Raw genomic sequence first — 14007 nt, 5'->3', positions numbered from 1 at the left:
TGCACAAAAGTCATCGGTTGAAACTCTTTTCAATTTCACCGCTCTGCAAAAAAGCCTTTTCATCGTGCATACATATGTATGTATGTAATTGTAATATGCGTAGGTATATTTCAGAATAACAATGATCCAATGCAAAAAAGCGGTAATAAATTAAATATTGAGATTAGTCAGTGTTTTCACAAAATAGAAACTTCCTTCGTCAGATCGTGTGTGTGTGAACGAAATGACGTGAATGTGAAAATTGATAATACACGATTCTTTGTTGATATTGTGCAACTGTTACATTCTTTACTTGGTTCGTCTTAATGAGGGATGTTAATCATGGTGACTCGATTTAGTGTTTGATTAGGTGAATGGCTATTGTATTTCTTGTATATTTGAGTCTTTCGATTCAATTAACACTCAATTTTCTAAGATATCTATTGCATCAAATGTAATCTGCTTATCTTCTATTACTATATTGGAAAATATATTTGATTTTGACTCGTTCTTGTTCAACATCTTCCATGACTAAATTATCTCTTATTTTAACATAAGCATTTCTTGTATTTTTAAATTAGCATAGCTACTGCTGTTTATTTCTATAAATAGGCATATACATATCTGATGTCATACTAAGCTATACTTATACATATCCAGATATCCACTCGATACTTATAATTAAAGTATCAGATTAGTATATCTACCGTTTTCTTATAAAAGTTACATTCACAAATTAATCACACTTCTTATACTAAAACGTCACTTCTAACCGAAAGAAAATCTTTGCGTTAAAACATCATTATCATCATCATTAGCTTAAAACCCTTAGAAACTCACCAAGTACTGACACATACGCACGTATATACGTATTCATATAGATATAATATTTAAGCCGATATCAATTCAATGAGTTGGTGACATTACTTAACGAATATCAATGAAAGTCAATTTTGGATCTACATTAATAAAATTTTATTTCATCTAATTCAAATACATATGTACACCCCAAATTGTATTGGGCATCATCATTGCAAAGGTGAAGTGTAAGTGACGCGTGCCCAAGTGAAGACGAATCATAGATAGTACTATAGGCATTGGAGAAGAAGCTGAGCGGTCCATCTGCATCGAAGCATCGGCAATTAAGGTGTTAATTGGCGTGGCGTCATTAGGTGTGTGTATATGTGTGTTTGTGTGTGTGTATGTGTGTGATATAGAGCGCGTTGGCTGTTTTCACCAACTGGTTGGTTGTTGGAGAGAGAGAGAGCCTCGCCTCCTTTCTATGTAGCAACTCTTGTAACGGATACATTTCACTGCTCAACTATCTGGGGCTCGAGCCGTTCTTTCCGCAAACGGACAGCTGCTGGACAACAACCCAACCACCCCAGATAGACCGGAAGATCGAGATCGACACCTATCTATGATATGTCAAAGCTTACTGGCTTTTTCGAGAGTTAGAAAGATGCTATAGGGTCGAGATGCTATAAAAATACCAGAAAGATAAGAAGTATGTGAAAAATATCGCATTTTGATACATTTACAATTATAGACAGTAAAATAAATATACGATTCCAATATACTGTTCCAAAATTCTTTTTGTGTAATGAAATTCCATATAAATTTACCAAATAAATTAAGCCAAATCTATACCAAATTTATCCAACATATTATAGTTTGAGCTATTTCATATAATTTTAATAGTTTTACTAAAAATTGAATCAAAATAATCCAGTTAAAATTTGCATTCAATTGAGACGTCCATTCAAAACGATCTATGTAAAATATTGGCGTGGTGCACTTTCAACTGCATCTTCTCACAGCTTACTTTCAAACGTGTACAAAAGTGTCAGACTTAGTCCATTTTTTTCGGCGGAGTGAGGAAACAAACGTTCGTTCGTTTTACTGTTATCGTATAAATAATTCATACGCTATAATATCGGCCATCGTTGCTTTTTAAAATAGAAAAGCGAGCGCGAGCAAACACACCAAAATGCGAAAACACAATGAGCGAATGACTCATGACGAGAAACGTTGTTGTCATTTCATTGCGCATTTAATTTCAACCAATGGATGTTCCCAAATGTTGAAAGCACATACATATATCATCGATCATCGTCAACGATTTTAATGTGAGTTTGAGATGATTCTAGAGAACAATCGACGGATGAAAGTAGGAAGGACTAAATACCTATGAGATGCGTTTTGTGGAAACAGTGTGGGCTCCTGCAAAAGGTTGACATTGTCATACACGTAGGAATTTATCATTACTTCATCCCACACGGTTCGGCATACAATAAAGTGAAACTTTCTCATCTGGGTCATATCCTTCCTAACACTCGTAATGTTGTGTCGTATATGTACTTAGCCATAGGAAATTACAATGAATCATAATTTTAATTTTATATTAGTCACTTTTTTTCAACTATCACTTTCGTTTCGGTCGAGTCAGTTTTCAATTCCAATTTTTGTAATGGAATGTTTTAGAAAATATGTTAAAATTATATACAATGACATATATTGCAATGATTACGTTGAGAAAAAAAGTTAATGATACATGTTGTTTATTTCTATACGTAGTAATACTTAGTTGAAATGGTGTCCATTCATTTAAATTTTCACACCTTTGTGTAACGTAGATATTTTTTTGAGAAATTGTGGGTTCTTAAAATTTTGATCTTGAATACTACTTAGGTAAATATTTGTTTGAAAAACTTCAAAAAACAGATTTCCCGATAAAAAATAAACACAATTATCTATTTTTTTTTTAAGCATACTTGCCTGACTTTCCTTTTATACCCACATATTACTATAGAAATGGATTTTTAAAAAAGTCCAATCATGGCGCAATCGATTAAAATAACATTCTTTCTTCTTCTATGTATAAATAATCGTTCTATTCATGACCTTGGTGAATTTTTAAGTTGAAATCTTCACTAAACAGTAAGAATTCTACTTTATAGAATTAATGTTGTAATACAAACATGTCATTAGATTCCTTTTATATCTGTTCCAAATTTATTCCCCCCGCATTATAGATATTTCCGCAACAACCTCTCCAGCAATTTGTTCAAAAGAGCCTGAAACCAAAATTTGATAATATCCATAATCCTCAATTCGTATAAGTTGTGCTACATTGTATATGGAGGTACACAATGACCATCAAAATTCTCCTCCGAAACCACATATTTTTGCTTAAATCTAATTTTTTCATTGAAATTTACAAAGGTGTGTACGTATAGGTACATATATATATAGGTACGTACATGATGTCGTTATTTTTGAAGGGACGTTACATTACACTAATCACAAGCGACCTATATTCGACGACGAAAATGAAGTAAAATGAAATTAAAAAAAATACGTCCGTTCCACATTGATTCATAAGCCGCCGTTTGTGTCGAGTTTACTCGTAAAATTGGTACAATAGAACGAACGAAGACATTATCTATTCATTATATGTTGCGGTTGTCGGTTATCTTCATTAAAGTTTCACGACACAACCGCACTAAAAATAACTGCAACAAACTTTGCATAATGCGAAAACGACAAACGGTTTAAATTTGCACAAATCGACTCGACAATAAAAATTATTAATGTAATAGTAATTGGGGAAAAAATTGTAAAATTACAATTAGTATAATTATTTTTTTACGTCCTACGTGTGTGTCTGTGCATTAGTGATGTAGCCACATATGCATAGTGACTTGAATGCGCGGAGAAGCGCAAAACCCGCTGTTCAATTTTTACTGTTGGCAGACCGCTAGATGGAATAATGCGATCAAATTATCTGCTTCAAGGTCGCACGTTTCTTTTATTTACATTCCGCACTCGATTTCCGGTCAATTAACGCGTCGCCATCGTTGGACATTCTCGAGAATGTATGTACATAAATAAATTGCAAGTGTCGACGCGTAAATCAGCGCAAGTTTGCACAGGAGAAAGTCCAATCTTTAGCGAAGAGGCTGCCCATACTCATTCAGATTGTCTGTGTCATGTACCTACGTGTATCCAGATATCTGAATATGTATTTCATTACTATTATTATACCAGTGTTTTGCTTTGGAAAGTGTTTTAATTTCGGAATTGATAACTAAAAGAAATTAGGTTAGATTAGGGGTTAGGTGAGATTAGAGAATTCACTGTAAAATAATACTCAACATGCTACTGGATGAGATACAATAGTAAATACTTGATCGATATATACTACAGTATTATAATGGGACGTTTAGATTAAGTTAGATGATACAATAGAAACACATGCATTCTTTCAACACTAATCAATAGCAACGTATAACATAAATTCCTTTTTTAATATGGTACGTACACGGTACACCACTGAAATTTATAATACACCAGATTAAATACACACAGATTCTCAGCATATATAAGTATCTATGTAGATATAGATTTTGCATTAGATCTTTAAAATCGCCAGCACCAGTGTCAAATAAACCTTTTAAATCAAGTATTTTTTACGTTCTCTGACTACAAAATTTTTCGTAGTATTCTACATATTCTGCTTATAAATGCTTTCAGTCATTTATTTTGGAATATTACAAGTATTAATAGACAATTACAAATAGGATCATCGGAACAATTGCGCAATTTCACTGTGAGAAAAATCCTCATCTGTTGGCAGATACGGTATACAAATCGCTATGGACATGTTTTTCCACAGCTAAATATTTCAGTCATTGGCAAACTTAACATTCAACATGCTCGGGAAAGGAAAATGTTTACCTAGAGTAGGTATTTGTTTTAAACATATACATATAACTATGGTTCTATTGAAGCTATTGATCTGTTGCTGAATCTATGTACGTATAGAAAATTGATAAGAAATTTACACTAGAGCCATTCTCGCATCTTTTAAGAAGTATTTTTTATGCTTATTTTACGTACCTACATATGTATGTACATATATCGGTAAATGGAAGCAAACTAAATTATGTTGTTTCACCACAAGGCTTACCTATATACACATATTAGAATATTTACAAAGATTTAGTTTTTTGACAAAGTGATGGACATTTTATAGATTTAAGTACATACGGGAAAAAATATTTATGTATATGAAGACGCTTATTCCAATATCGAAACAAACTAAATTGGTATTAATCAGAAAGAAGTGACTTAAAAGTATAGTTCAAGTGTATCAGAAATGCTTTCACTATATGTATTATAGGTATACAATAGTGAAACTGCTCATCTATTGTCCTTTATGTGTAGTGCTATTTGTAATATGCGCAATCTATCGTGCTTCCAACTGCAATAAACCAAAATGGCCGATCCACATAGACTGTAAATTGGCAATAAAGTGCAATGGAATCGTTCGTGGTGACTAATAACTACCTATTAAAATCGAGAAATGCGACAATATCACGACCACGATCCGGGAAAGTGAAGCGGCCGCTAAAACCGAAAGTGCGGACGAGCGTGGGCAGCAAAGGGAAGGCAGGGGGAATGAGGAGGAGGGCGAGGGTCAGGATCCGGGGGCAGTGGCCATGGTCGATATTGTTTCGTTTGTGACCGCTGACGCAAGTGAAAGTTCTCGTCCTCGACGCGCTCTTTCCAGGAAGTCACACGCCATTGTTCTCAGCAACGAGAGTTTACACCGAGCAAACGACGAATTATGTTTGGACAGCTTGTATACTTTACGACCTTTTGTTGCTGTTTTTTTTTTTCATTTTTGGAGCATGTCTTAATTAGAATAGGCCGATCGCATATAAACTACTGCAATTAACTGCTTTTGTTTGCCGTGTTTATAGGCACATTGGTGTATGACCCTGAGCTTCAGAGTTGCCAGTAAAAACTTTTAATAATAAGAAGCAAAATTTTGCCTTAATAGTGATCGTAAGTGAAAGTTAGAAGAGGTTAGTAAAAATTAGGCGTAGGTACCTGTGTATGTGTTGGTTCGGTGATTAGTAGTCACCGGAGCCTGAGGGGGCCGTGTATTGTTCAAAGGTTGTAAATGCATTGTTAAAGGTCTGCCGAACAATGGATAGCACTGTGACTATCCTACCTCTAGTGATTACTAATCAAATGTGAACCAGTCACAGGACAACCGGCCGCTCTAGATCGGTCACACGTGATCAACCGTCACACTAAAACTGGTCACACCCTAAAACTGGTCACGAGAAAACTGGTCACACCCTAAAATCGGTCAATCAGTTTTCTCGTGACCGATTTTAGGTGACGGGTGATCACGTGTGACCGATCTAGAGCGACCGGTTGTCCTGTGACTGGTTCACATATGACTAGTAGTCCGTTTACCGTATGTATTACTATGTATGTATTACTATGCACTACAGATAATACTCAAAATTAATTATTTTAATTTTAACAGGTAAACACCAATGCGCCTTTCTGGTCAATTATAAACATTGATAAACAATTTACAGAGAATCATAGAGACATCTTTGGATAAATATGACGAAAAATTTTGTAGCATTTTATAAAACAGCAAACTGGAAATTTGCGAGAAATAGGTTTCCAATTTGTTCGAGCCGTTTCAATGAAATCAGATAAATTGGCAAACTCTGATAGGAAGCGATCGATCTGGAGTCACATATCCAAGGTCTGGCCAGCAGCACTGGGCCAGGGATTGAACCTGTGACCACTCAGTTCAAATCATTACACACTATCCATTGATCTATGCCCAATCGAGGTCAATCCACGGAAACAAACCCGGCAACCTCTTGATAGTTAGCATTAATACAATCGGTGATCGGATAAATGCACTCAGGAAAGCTACTCTCAAGACATCCAAAAAAAACCTGTATCGAGTCGCAAGTTAATGCCGTGTACATACATATATGCATAGGTTTAAAGGGTGAAAATTAATGTAAGGAGAAGTATTAGAAGATTAATTCATAATATTTTTACTCAGTGGTGCAAACAAGATTCAATCTTAGACCTTTCTTTTCTTATTACAAACATCATGAATTATTTATCGCTTTCTTTGATTGCTTTTTAAAAGGAGGGGGGGCTATGTGGTCAATCTGCATCTGTCTATCCACCATCTGCAATCCATTGATGCTAATAATAAGTGCAAACTATGTTACTCCCCATCCCGCCGATTAATATTTTTTTATATAAATATATATTTCATTTTATTATTTATTTACATTGCTGCGTTTACTTGTATTTTTCTGATTTTATGTTATAATTTATTTCTAGCCGCATTAAAAAATAGCTGCAACAAACTTTGCATAACGCCAAAAAGACAAACGGTTTAAATTTGCACAAATCGACTCATCAATAAAAAAAAAGTGAAATTTTAGTTTAATAAACCAAAAAGTTTGAGAAAAACATAAAAAACCTCAATTCTCTAGAGTAAAAGTACTACTTCCGGTTCAAGTAAAAACATTAGGGTATAAAATTTATAATTTCTATTACATTTAAAAAAATTTCAGTGATTCGGATAGTGGTTTGGGAGATAATTGAATTTAAAAACTTAAAAAAAGAGGATACCTATAAGGGGAGGTACTATTTCCGGTTAACTCAAAAATTTGAAAAAAAATTACGTTGTATCGATAAGAATTTCAGTAACCGATACTAAGTTTCAGTTCGATAGGACTTAACGGTGTTCAAAAAATCCCGAAAATACACAGACACACACACATTACTTCTAGATCATGAAAACGTGATCAGTGATCGATTCTGAGTTCGAATCAATCAAAATCTCGAGTTCAAATTTTCGCATGATCATAAAACTTCATCTACATGTTGTTACTACGTATGTACATATGTACATAGATAAAGTAAATATTAATGTAATAGTAATTGGGAACAAATTTTACAATTTACAATTAAATTAAAATATTATTTAAATTGCTGCATTTACTTGTTTTTTTTTCTGCTTTTATATTATAATTTCTTTCCTAACCATGATAACTAAAGGACGAAGCCTCATTAGTAGAGGTAGGATAGTCACAGTGCTATCCATTGTTCCATTGTTGTAAATCCTTTGTAGAAAAGGTTCGGCAAACCTTTAACAATGCATTTACAACCTTTGAACAATACGCGGCACCTTCTGGGTCCGGTGACTACTCATTAGAGCATGATGGTTTTATTATTGCGAACTTCGTAGAAAAACCTTTTTTTGGTTCTCTCTCTTGCTTGGAATGGCGAGTTGTATTTTGAAATTGCCCCAATAAATATCTGTCCTTAAATGATGACACAATATTGTGATCTCCCACAAAAGTCCAACTTTTCAATAAATAAATAATTCTCAATTAGTTTTAATCATCAACATTTTTATTACATAACACGAGAAAATGTCATTACGGTATCTGTAAAATTAAATGCATGCATACAGTGAATTTTATCAATGCTGATACAATGAAAGTCCTAAAACTTTCTTATTATTTGAGTTTCCATCATTAAAAAAATATATGTAACAAAGAATTACATAAAAGAAAATGCAAGTCCTGCGTTTCAGCTTACTGAAATTCTAAGTTTCAGCACTGAGGACTTTCACTATACCATGTATGTTCTATATAAAACCATATAATAATGCTAAATAAACACTTGAAATTAATGTCGAAACAGTTAATAGATAACATGTAGGTAATACATATACATATGTAATTTCAAAAAAAGAAACAAATAAACAGTATCAATTCAATTGAAATACATAATTGATTAAATTGATTTTTTATATAATGTGTACTGAAATTTAAATATAAATAAAAAAATAATAATTAAAAACTGAAAGATGATACGAAATGAGTAGAAAAAATCAATTTACCGCAAATGATTCATAATTGATGTTTAATGATCTTACAATAATTGACTCAACAGATCTTATAATATTTCTACTATATAAAAAGTTGTACTTAAGTTTTAAAAATACCAATACGGTCAAATACATAATGTATGTAAAATATAAAAAAAATCTGCCAATTCTATACGTAACCCTAATGGAAGAACAAATTTTGAGTCTTTCTTTTTTGTTGTTGTAATATATATACATATATATAAAATGATACAATTCCATAAATATTACATATGTAAAGAGTATTCATATGAAATTAAAATATAATTTTCTAATTATTTAAAAAAATGATGCAAAGATTATTCATTTTCATAAACATTACAACATTATATGACATCTAATCTGTGTTTATTGCAGCACATCTAAAAAGAGAAAAATCTCCATATACACAATAAGCCGCTACATTAAAGATTTTATTTCATAACAAAAATCAAATATTCCTTCTCATCAAATCGATGGTTGTTGCTATTCATAAATTACTTAATGTCCATAAAATAGTCATTTAAATCAAACGCCGGATAAAAACGTAGGATTCACTATCTTTATCAAAGAAATACACAAGTTGTATGTATATTACATCATTTTATCAAATCACTACTAAACAATCTACTTTTTCCCTTAATTTAACAATTAAAAAAATGAACACAATTCAACGTTCAATTATAAAATGAATCAATGATCTTGCAAAACAAGTTTATATTTAAAAAATATATAGTATTTCGAATAATACTCAAAATATACTGAACGTATGTGACAAATTTAATATAATATAATCAGTCGTAATAAGCTTGAAACACAATAAACGTATGTAAGTTGAATGAAAAAAAACAGTCCCATTCCGAATCGATCAAGAAGAATGAGATTCAAAATTCAGATATTGCAAATGCCAACAATAAGAGGTTAGTAAAAATAATTTGAATCAACATAAAAACATCCCCCCATAAATATTCCAATGTAAACAAGCTTATCACAATTATAACAAGGCAAGTTTCTATCGAAATATAATCGTTAAAAAATATCCTCGATTAATATTTCAATGTAACCTTTGACTAGCATTATTACATTTATTACATGCATCTATAATAATAATAATATAAAGGAAACAGTCTTGTAAAATTACATAAAATATGAGCAATATTCGTGGGGCATAACACCGCGCCTCGGGTAAAACGTGTGCGTCAATGAATATCGATTCAAATTTGTTATACACGATGTGTAAATATCGGCGAAACGGAACAGCCTCCTCGAGAAGTATGTCGGATTGTGATACGTTCGGAAGACGCTGCCAAATTGCGAATTGAAAACCGTTTTTATTTCATTCCTAAAACGACAAAAAGATCAATTAAGAAACGAAACTAAAACAAAACACAACAAACACTTCCAATATAAGAACCGTAATAGATCCCGCTCATTCATCCAAGACTGCAATATTTCACGAACTCCTTCTCCAGTATAATCTTGATGGTCTTCAATGAGCTGAGTCAACATTTGTAGCCAATTTGCATTTTCTTTAAAGGTTGGATTATTCAAAGTATTTATCTCATGCTGTAAAAAATTTAAACATAATTTTTTTTCTTCTTTACATGTATTACCACTATCAAATAAATATATTTAAATCAAATATAAGGCAAAAGAAAAACAAATTTTAAATAAATTAACACATTGAATGTTGGCGTTTTGCCAACAAGTCCATGAGCCTGAAAACCGCCGATAGGCGTTGTATTTTGAGTATGTACAAAGCAGACAAGAATACCACCCGCTAAGCCTTTCCAGGTAGCATTGAAAAAAATGCATTGAACATGGGTCGTGTAATCTGTGTCATTCATTTGTCAACGTTTATAAAGACTAGTTTACATCGGTATCTCTGAATTTATAACCATAGCACAATTTCTCGATAGAAATCCCTAACTGCCGAGTATTTGAGATTGTGACTTGGCATTTAGATTGTGAGCATTACATTTTAACAACAATGGAGAAGATGGAACTAGTTTTGGAAAAATACATTCATTAACAGACTTCTTTTGTTTATTTTATATTTTAGCAAGATATATTAGAGTCTAAACACACCTTTACAAAACTCGAAATCTTCAGTGGTATTTATCTTGGGTAGTGATTTAGGGTTTGTTTGGATTAGCTACAATTTTTATACCTACTTTCTATTGGATTTCTAGATAATGCTATTTGGAAACGTTGGCGAAATTTTCAACGTGGAGGGCTTTCAACCGAAAAGAAGTCACCATTCAAAGGGTTAAAAAAAAAAAATAGCTTACTCCTAATTCATTAATGATAGCACCAGTCCTCCAACCATGTTCCAAAGTCACATCAGCTAAATCGCTGTATGGATGATCGCCAAAATATAAGACGTGTTCCCCTTGCCAACCGGTCAGTTCTTGCAGTTGTCGAACAGTCCCCTGAAAATTTGAATGCATATAAAAATTGACAACATAAATCGTGATTAAATTGAGTATTATGAATAAAATTCAACCTCATAATAAATCATGCCCTTCTCCAATTTGGTCACTTTGTCCCAAACATGAGTTCCAGACGTGTGATCGAACACTCTGATGGGCCTAGAATGATCCGTAAAGAACCGAGGCTTCCGCGCCGACACTATTACAACGTCGAAAAATTCCCGCCAATCGGTACCAACCAACAATTCCATCCCAGCGTTACTAAAACGAAATCAGTACATAAAACTACAGTAGTTTTTGATTTTTTTACCACTGTAATATATTACATTATTTACAAAAGGTCTAATATCTTATCAGTTCAATTGGCTCAAGATTTTGGAACATGTGTTATAAATTACATGACATCATCTATGTATGTATGTACATAAATCATACACTTCATTGTTTGCTCACTGCTACTTTGGTTGTATTCGTTTGAATTACATTGTATCTAATCTTTTAAAGCTGTACGAACACAAAGCCTAAATCCAACCATATAAAAGTGTGACAGCATTAAAACCTTTTAAACTTACACAAAATGATAGGGACTGTTAGTGACGAGGAAGAGTTTTTTATCAGCATTGATTAGTCGGTCGAAATACTTCCTCAGCTCGGGATTAGGGTGGATGTACTCGCGTACATTTTCTGACACAATACTATGCATTATCGGATGACAACTTTTAACAGAGTTCTGGAAAATAAAACACAGTCAGATTTATTCAAAGTTGAACCTTTAGTGGGTCATATTAAAAAACTTCAGATAAAAAAGTTTATTAATTATTGTTATCGCATAAATCGTCAAGTAACGTGTCGTTTGATTCAATTGGGTCAAGTGCGAATTGTTTTATTTGTTACTATAAATTGCACATGGTGCCTCCAGTATAAACATGCGACACAATTTAACGATTGCTCTCGTGAGCATACACTCGTTCATTACTCACTTTAACGTCTCGGAACAAAATCTCCGGATGGTAATCAATGTGATTGCGGATAAATAGTTCCGCAATGTCACACAGCAAACACACCTCCGGCACCGAGAACAAATCTGCCAAATGCACCATCTTTGAATGTGCATCCTGTTTGAATAGGCATCGTATTATTCTCAATAATAGTTGCAAAACGTTACTTTATAAAAAAATCTACACACTACACCAAAAATACCCTTTCATTTTTTGTGTGACCTTCGACGTAAGCTATGGGAATTATTCGATTCTTATATAAACTTAAAACTTCTTCTGCACACAAAGGCGTTAGACCTCTATACACCGATCCGAATTGTATCTGAAGGAATGAATCCAATTTCAGCAGTATTCCTTTTTCGATGTCGTAGTGGAGTCCTCGTACGGCGAATCCCGGTTTGTATTCCAATTTCAATATTTCCGGAGGATACTGCAGATTAAATTAAATATTTACTAAGAATATTTATGCTTATGATGAAATATATCGAATGCTTTAAAATTACCTTATACTTCTGGACGAGTGTATCTCTACCTAAATTATATAATAAATAATCTAAGGATTCCTTATAGTCTGCTAACGTGTAATCGTAGTCGAATCCATATACGTTGACTTCTTCCAGATCCAACTCGTTACAGGCGAATACACCTTGAGGATTTACATCTTGCGGTAACTTTTTAGCTGCAAATTGTTAAACATGTTGTTGATCAGAATGATGAAATATTCGTACTTAAATAATTACCATATGGAAAGTCACATGTGCGTGACCTTCTATGAAATACATATATAGGAAAGAAAATATGTATTTTGTTTATGAATTAATATGTTAATAGAAAGATATTGTTTATGCAATAAAATTTACATATAAAAATTTGACAATTTCAATTTTTTGTCCATAAAAAAGAGGATAACCTTCAGTATCAAAATTTTCTTTGCCGAGAATGTTTATATTTCAATTTCTGATAAATTTTATTAAAGTTTTCTCACATATTATAATTAAATTATTTTTTTTTTTTTTTTAAATATATATTTTTCTAAACCCTGGATAGTTAAAAATGCTTTTGTAAAATTTGATGCAGGTTAGGCATAAAAGATAGAATGTATAATATTTCAACATTGGGCGTCGATAAGTGAAAACATGCTATTGCGCAAATTTTCTAGAAAATTCTCGAATAAAATCCAAATATTTATACAGCTGACTGAAAATTAAAAACACATCGAGAAATTCCATTTACGATTCACATTCGTAAAGACGTAACTTCATATCATTAAAAATTTCACAAGTGAAATATAAGAATTATTTTGGACCAATCGGCGACGAGTTTTCACACAGCTGGCCAATCGGCATTCAGCAATTTTAAATTTGAAATCGCCACCACGATATCGAGTGACAGCATCTGGAAACGTCATATACGAGAGATGTTATAAATACGTGAGAACTTTCGCGATCGTATGACGTTATATAAGGGTTGGTGCATAGCAACCGGAAGTCACCCCCGCATTGGAGACGACCGGCTATAAATAGGCGACTTCGAGACGATTCACTCAGCGGTTACGTGCGAGTGCGAACGTGTCGGGGGTTGGGGGAGCGAGACGGGAGACGGGAGACGGGAGACGGGAGAGAGGAGAGGGGAGAGGGAAGACAAAAGGAGCTTACAGCGGCATTTGAGTTTGGTCCTGGAGTAGGCGGAATGCAGGAGATCTCTGGTGACAGCATTGTTGTGAAGGGCGCGAACGGCTCCCACACATCGTTCCCACATCGCGACCGTCGATTAGCGAACGACACGCAGCAACTAACTTCACCGCGGTCGCGGCGCAACTGACATCCGCGTCGCTCCAATT

The 14007-nt window shown here is 33.4% G+C and overlaps 1 protein-coding gene across 1 annotated transcript; it reads right to left on the bottom strand.

The window, feature by feature from the left end:
• Window positions 1–8207: 8207 nt before the first annotated feature.
• Window positions 8208–13986, bottom strand: Nt5c (5' nucleotidase C). Its single transcript, XM_077440434.1, has 9 exons — window positions 13823–13986; window positions 12671–12846; window positions 12370–12597; window positions 12150–12284; window positions 11742–11899; window positions 11244–11430; window positions 11029–11169; window positions 10152–10303; window positions 8208–10079 (listed from the first exon to the last, which is right to left on the bottom strand). The coding sequence occupies exons 1-9, from the start codon at window positions 13923–13925 to the stop codon at window positions 9875–9877; spliced, it is 1485 nt and encodes a 494-aa protein (XP_077296560.1). The 5' UTR covers window positions 13926–13986; the 3' UTR covers window positions 8208–9874.
• Window positions 13987–14007: the final 21 nt, after the last annotated feature.

The sequence above is a fragment of the Arctopsyche grandis genome, chromosome 10 (assembly GCF_051622035.1).
Source record: "Arctopsyche grandis isolate Sample6627 chromosome 10, ASM5162203v2, whole genome shotgun sequence".
Taxonomy (NCBI): Eukaryota; Metazoa; Arthropoda; class Insecta; order Trichoptera; family Hydropsychidae; genus Arctopsyche; species Arctopsyche grandis.
Note: the sequence above shows the minus strand (reverse complement) of the source record. Positions and strands in the feature narration are given on the sequence as shown.

Excerpts from the sequence above, each read along its gene's own strand:
- Nt5c (XM_077440434.1), bottom strand. The coding sequence starts at position 13,925 with ATGTGGGAACGATGTGTGGGAGCCGTTCGCGCCCTTCACAACAATGCT. Across the intron at positions 12,598-12,670 it reads CACTCGTCCAGAAGTATAAG|TATCCTCCGGAAATATTGAA; the intron begins GTAATTTTAAAG and ends TTTAATCTGCAG. Across the intron at positions 10,304-11,028 it reads CTATCATTAATGAATTAGGA|CATGAGATAAATACTTTGAA; the intron begins GTAAGCTATTTT and ends AATTTTTTACAG.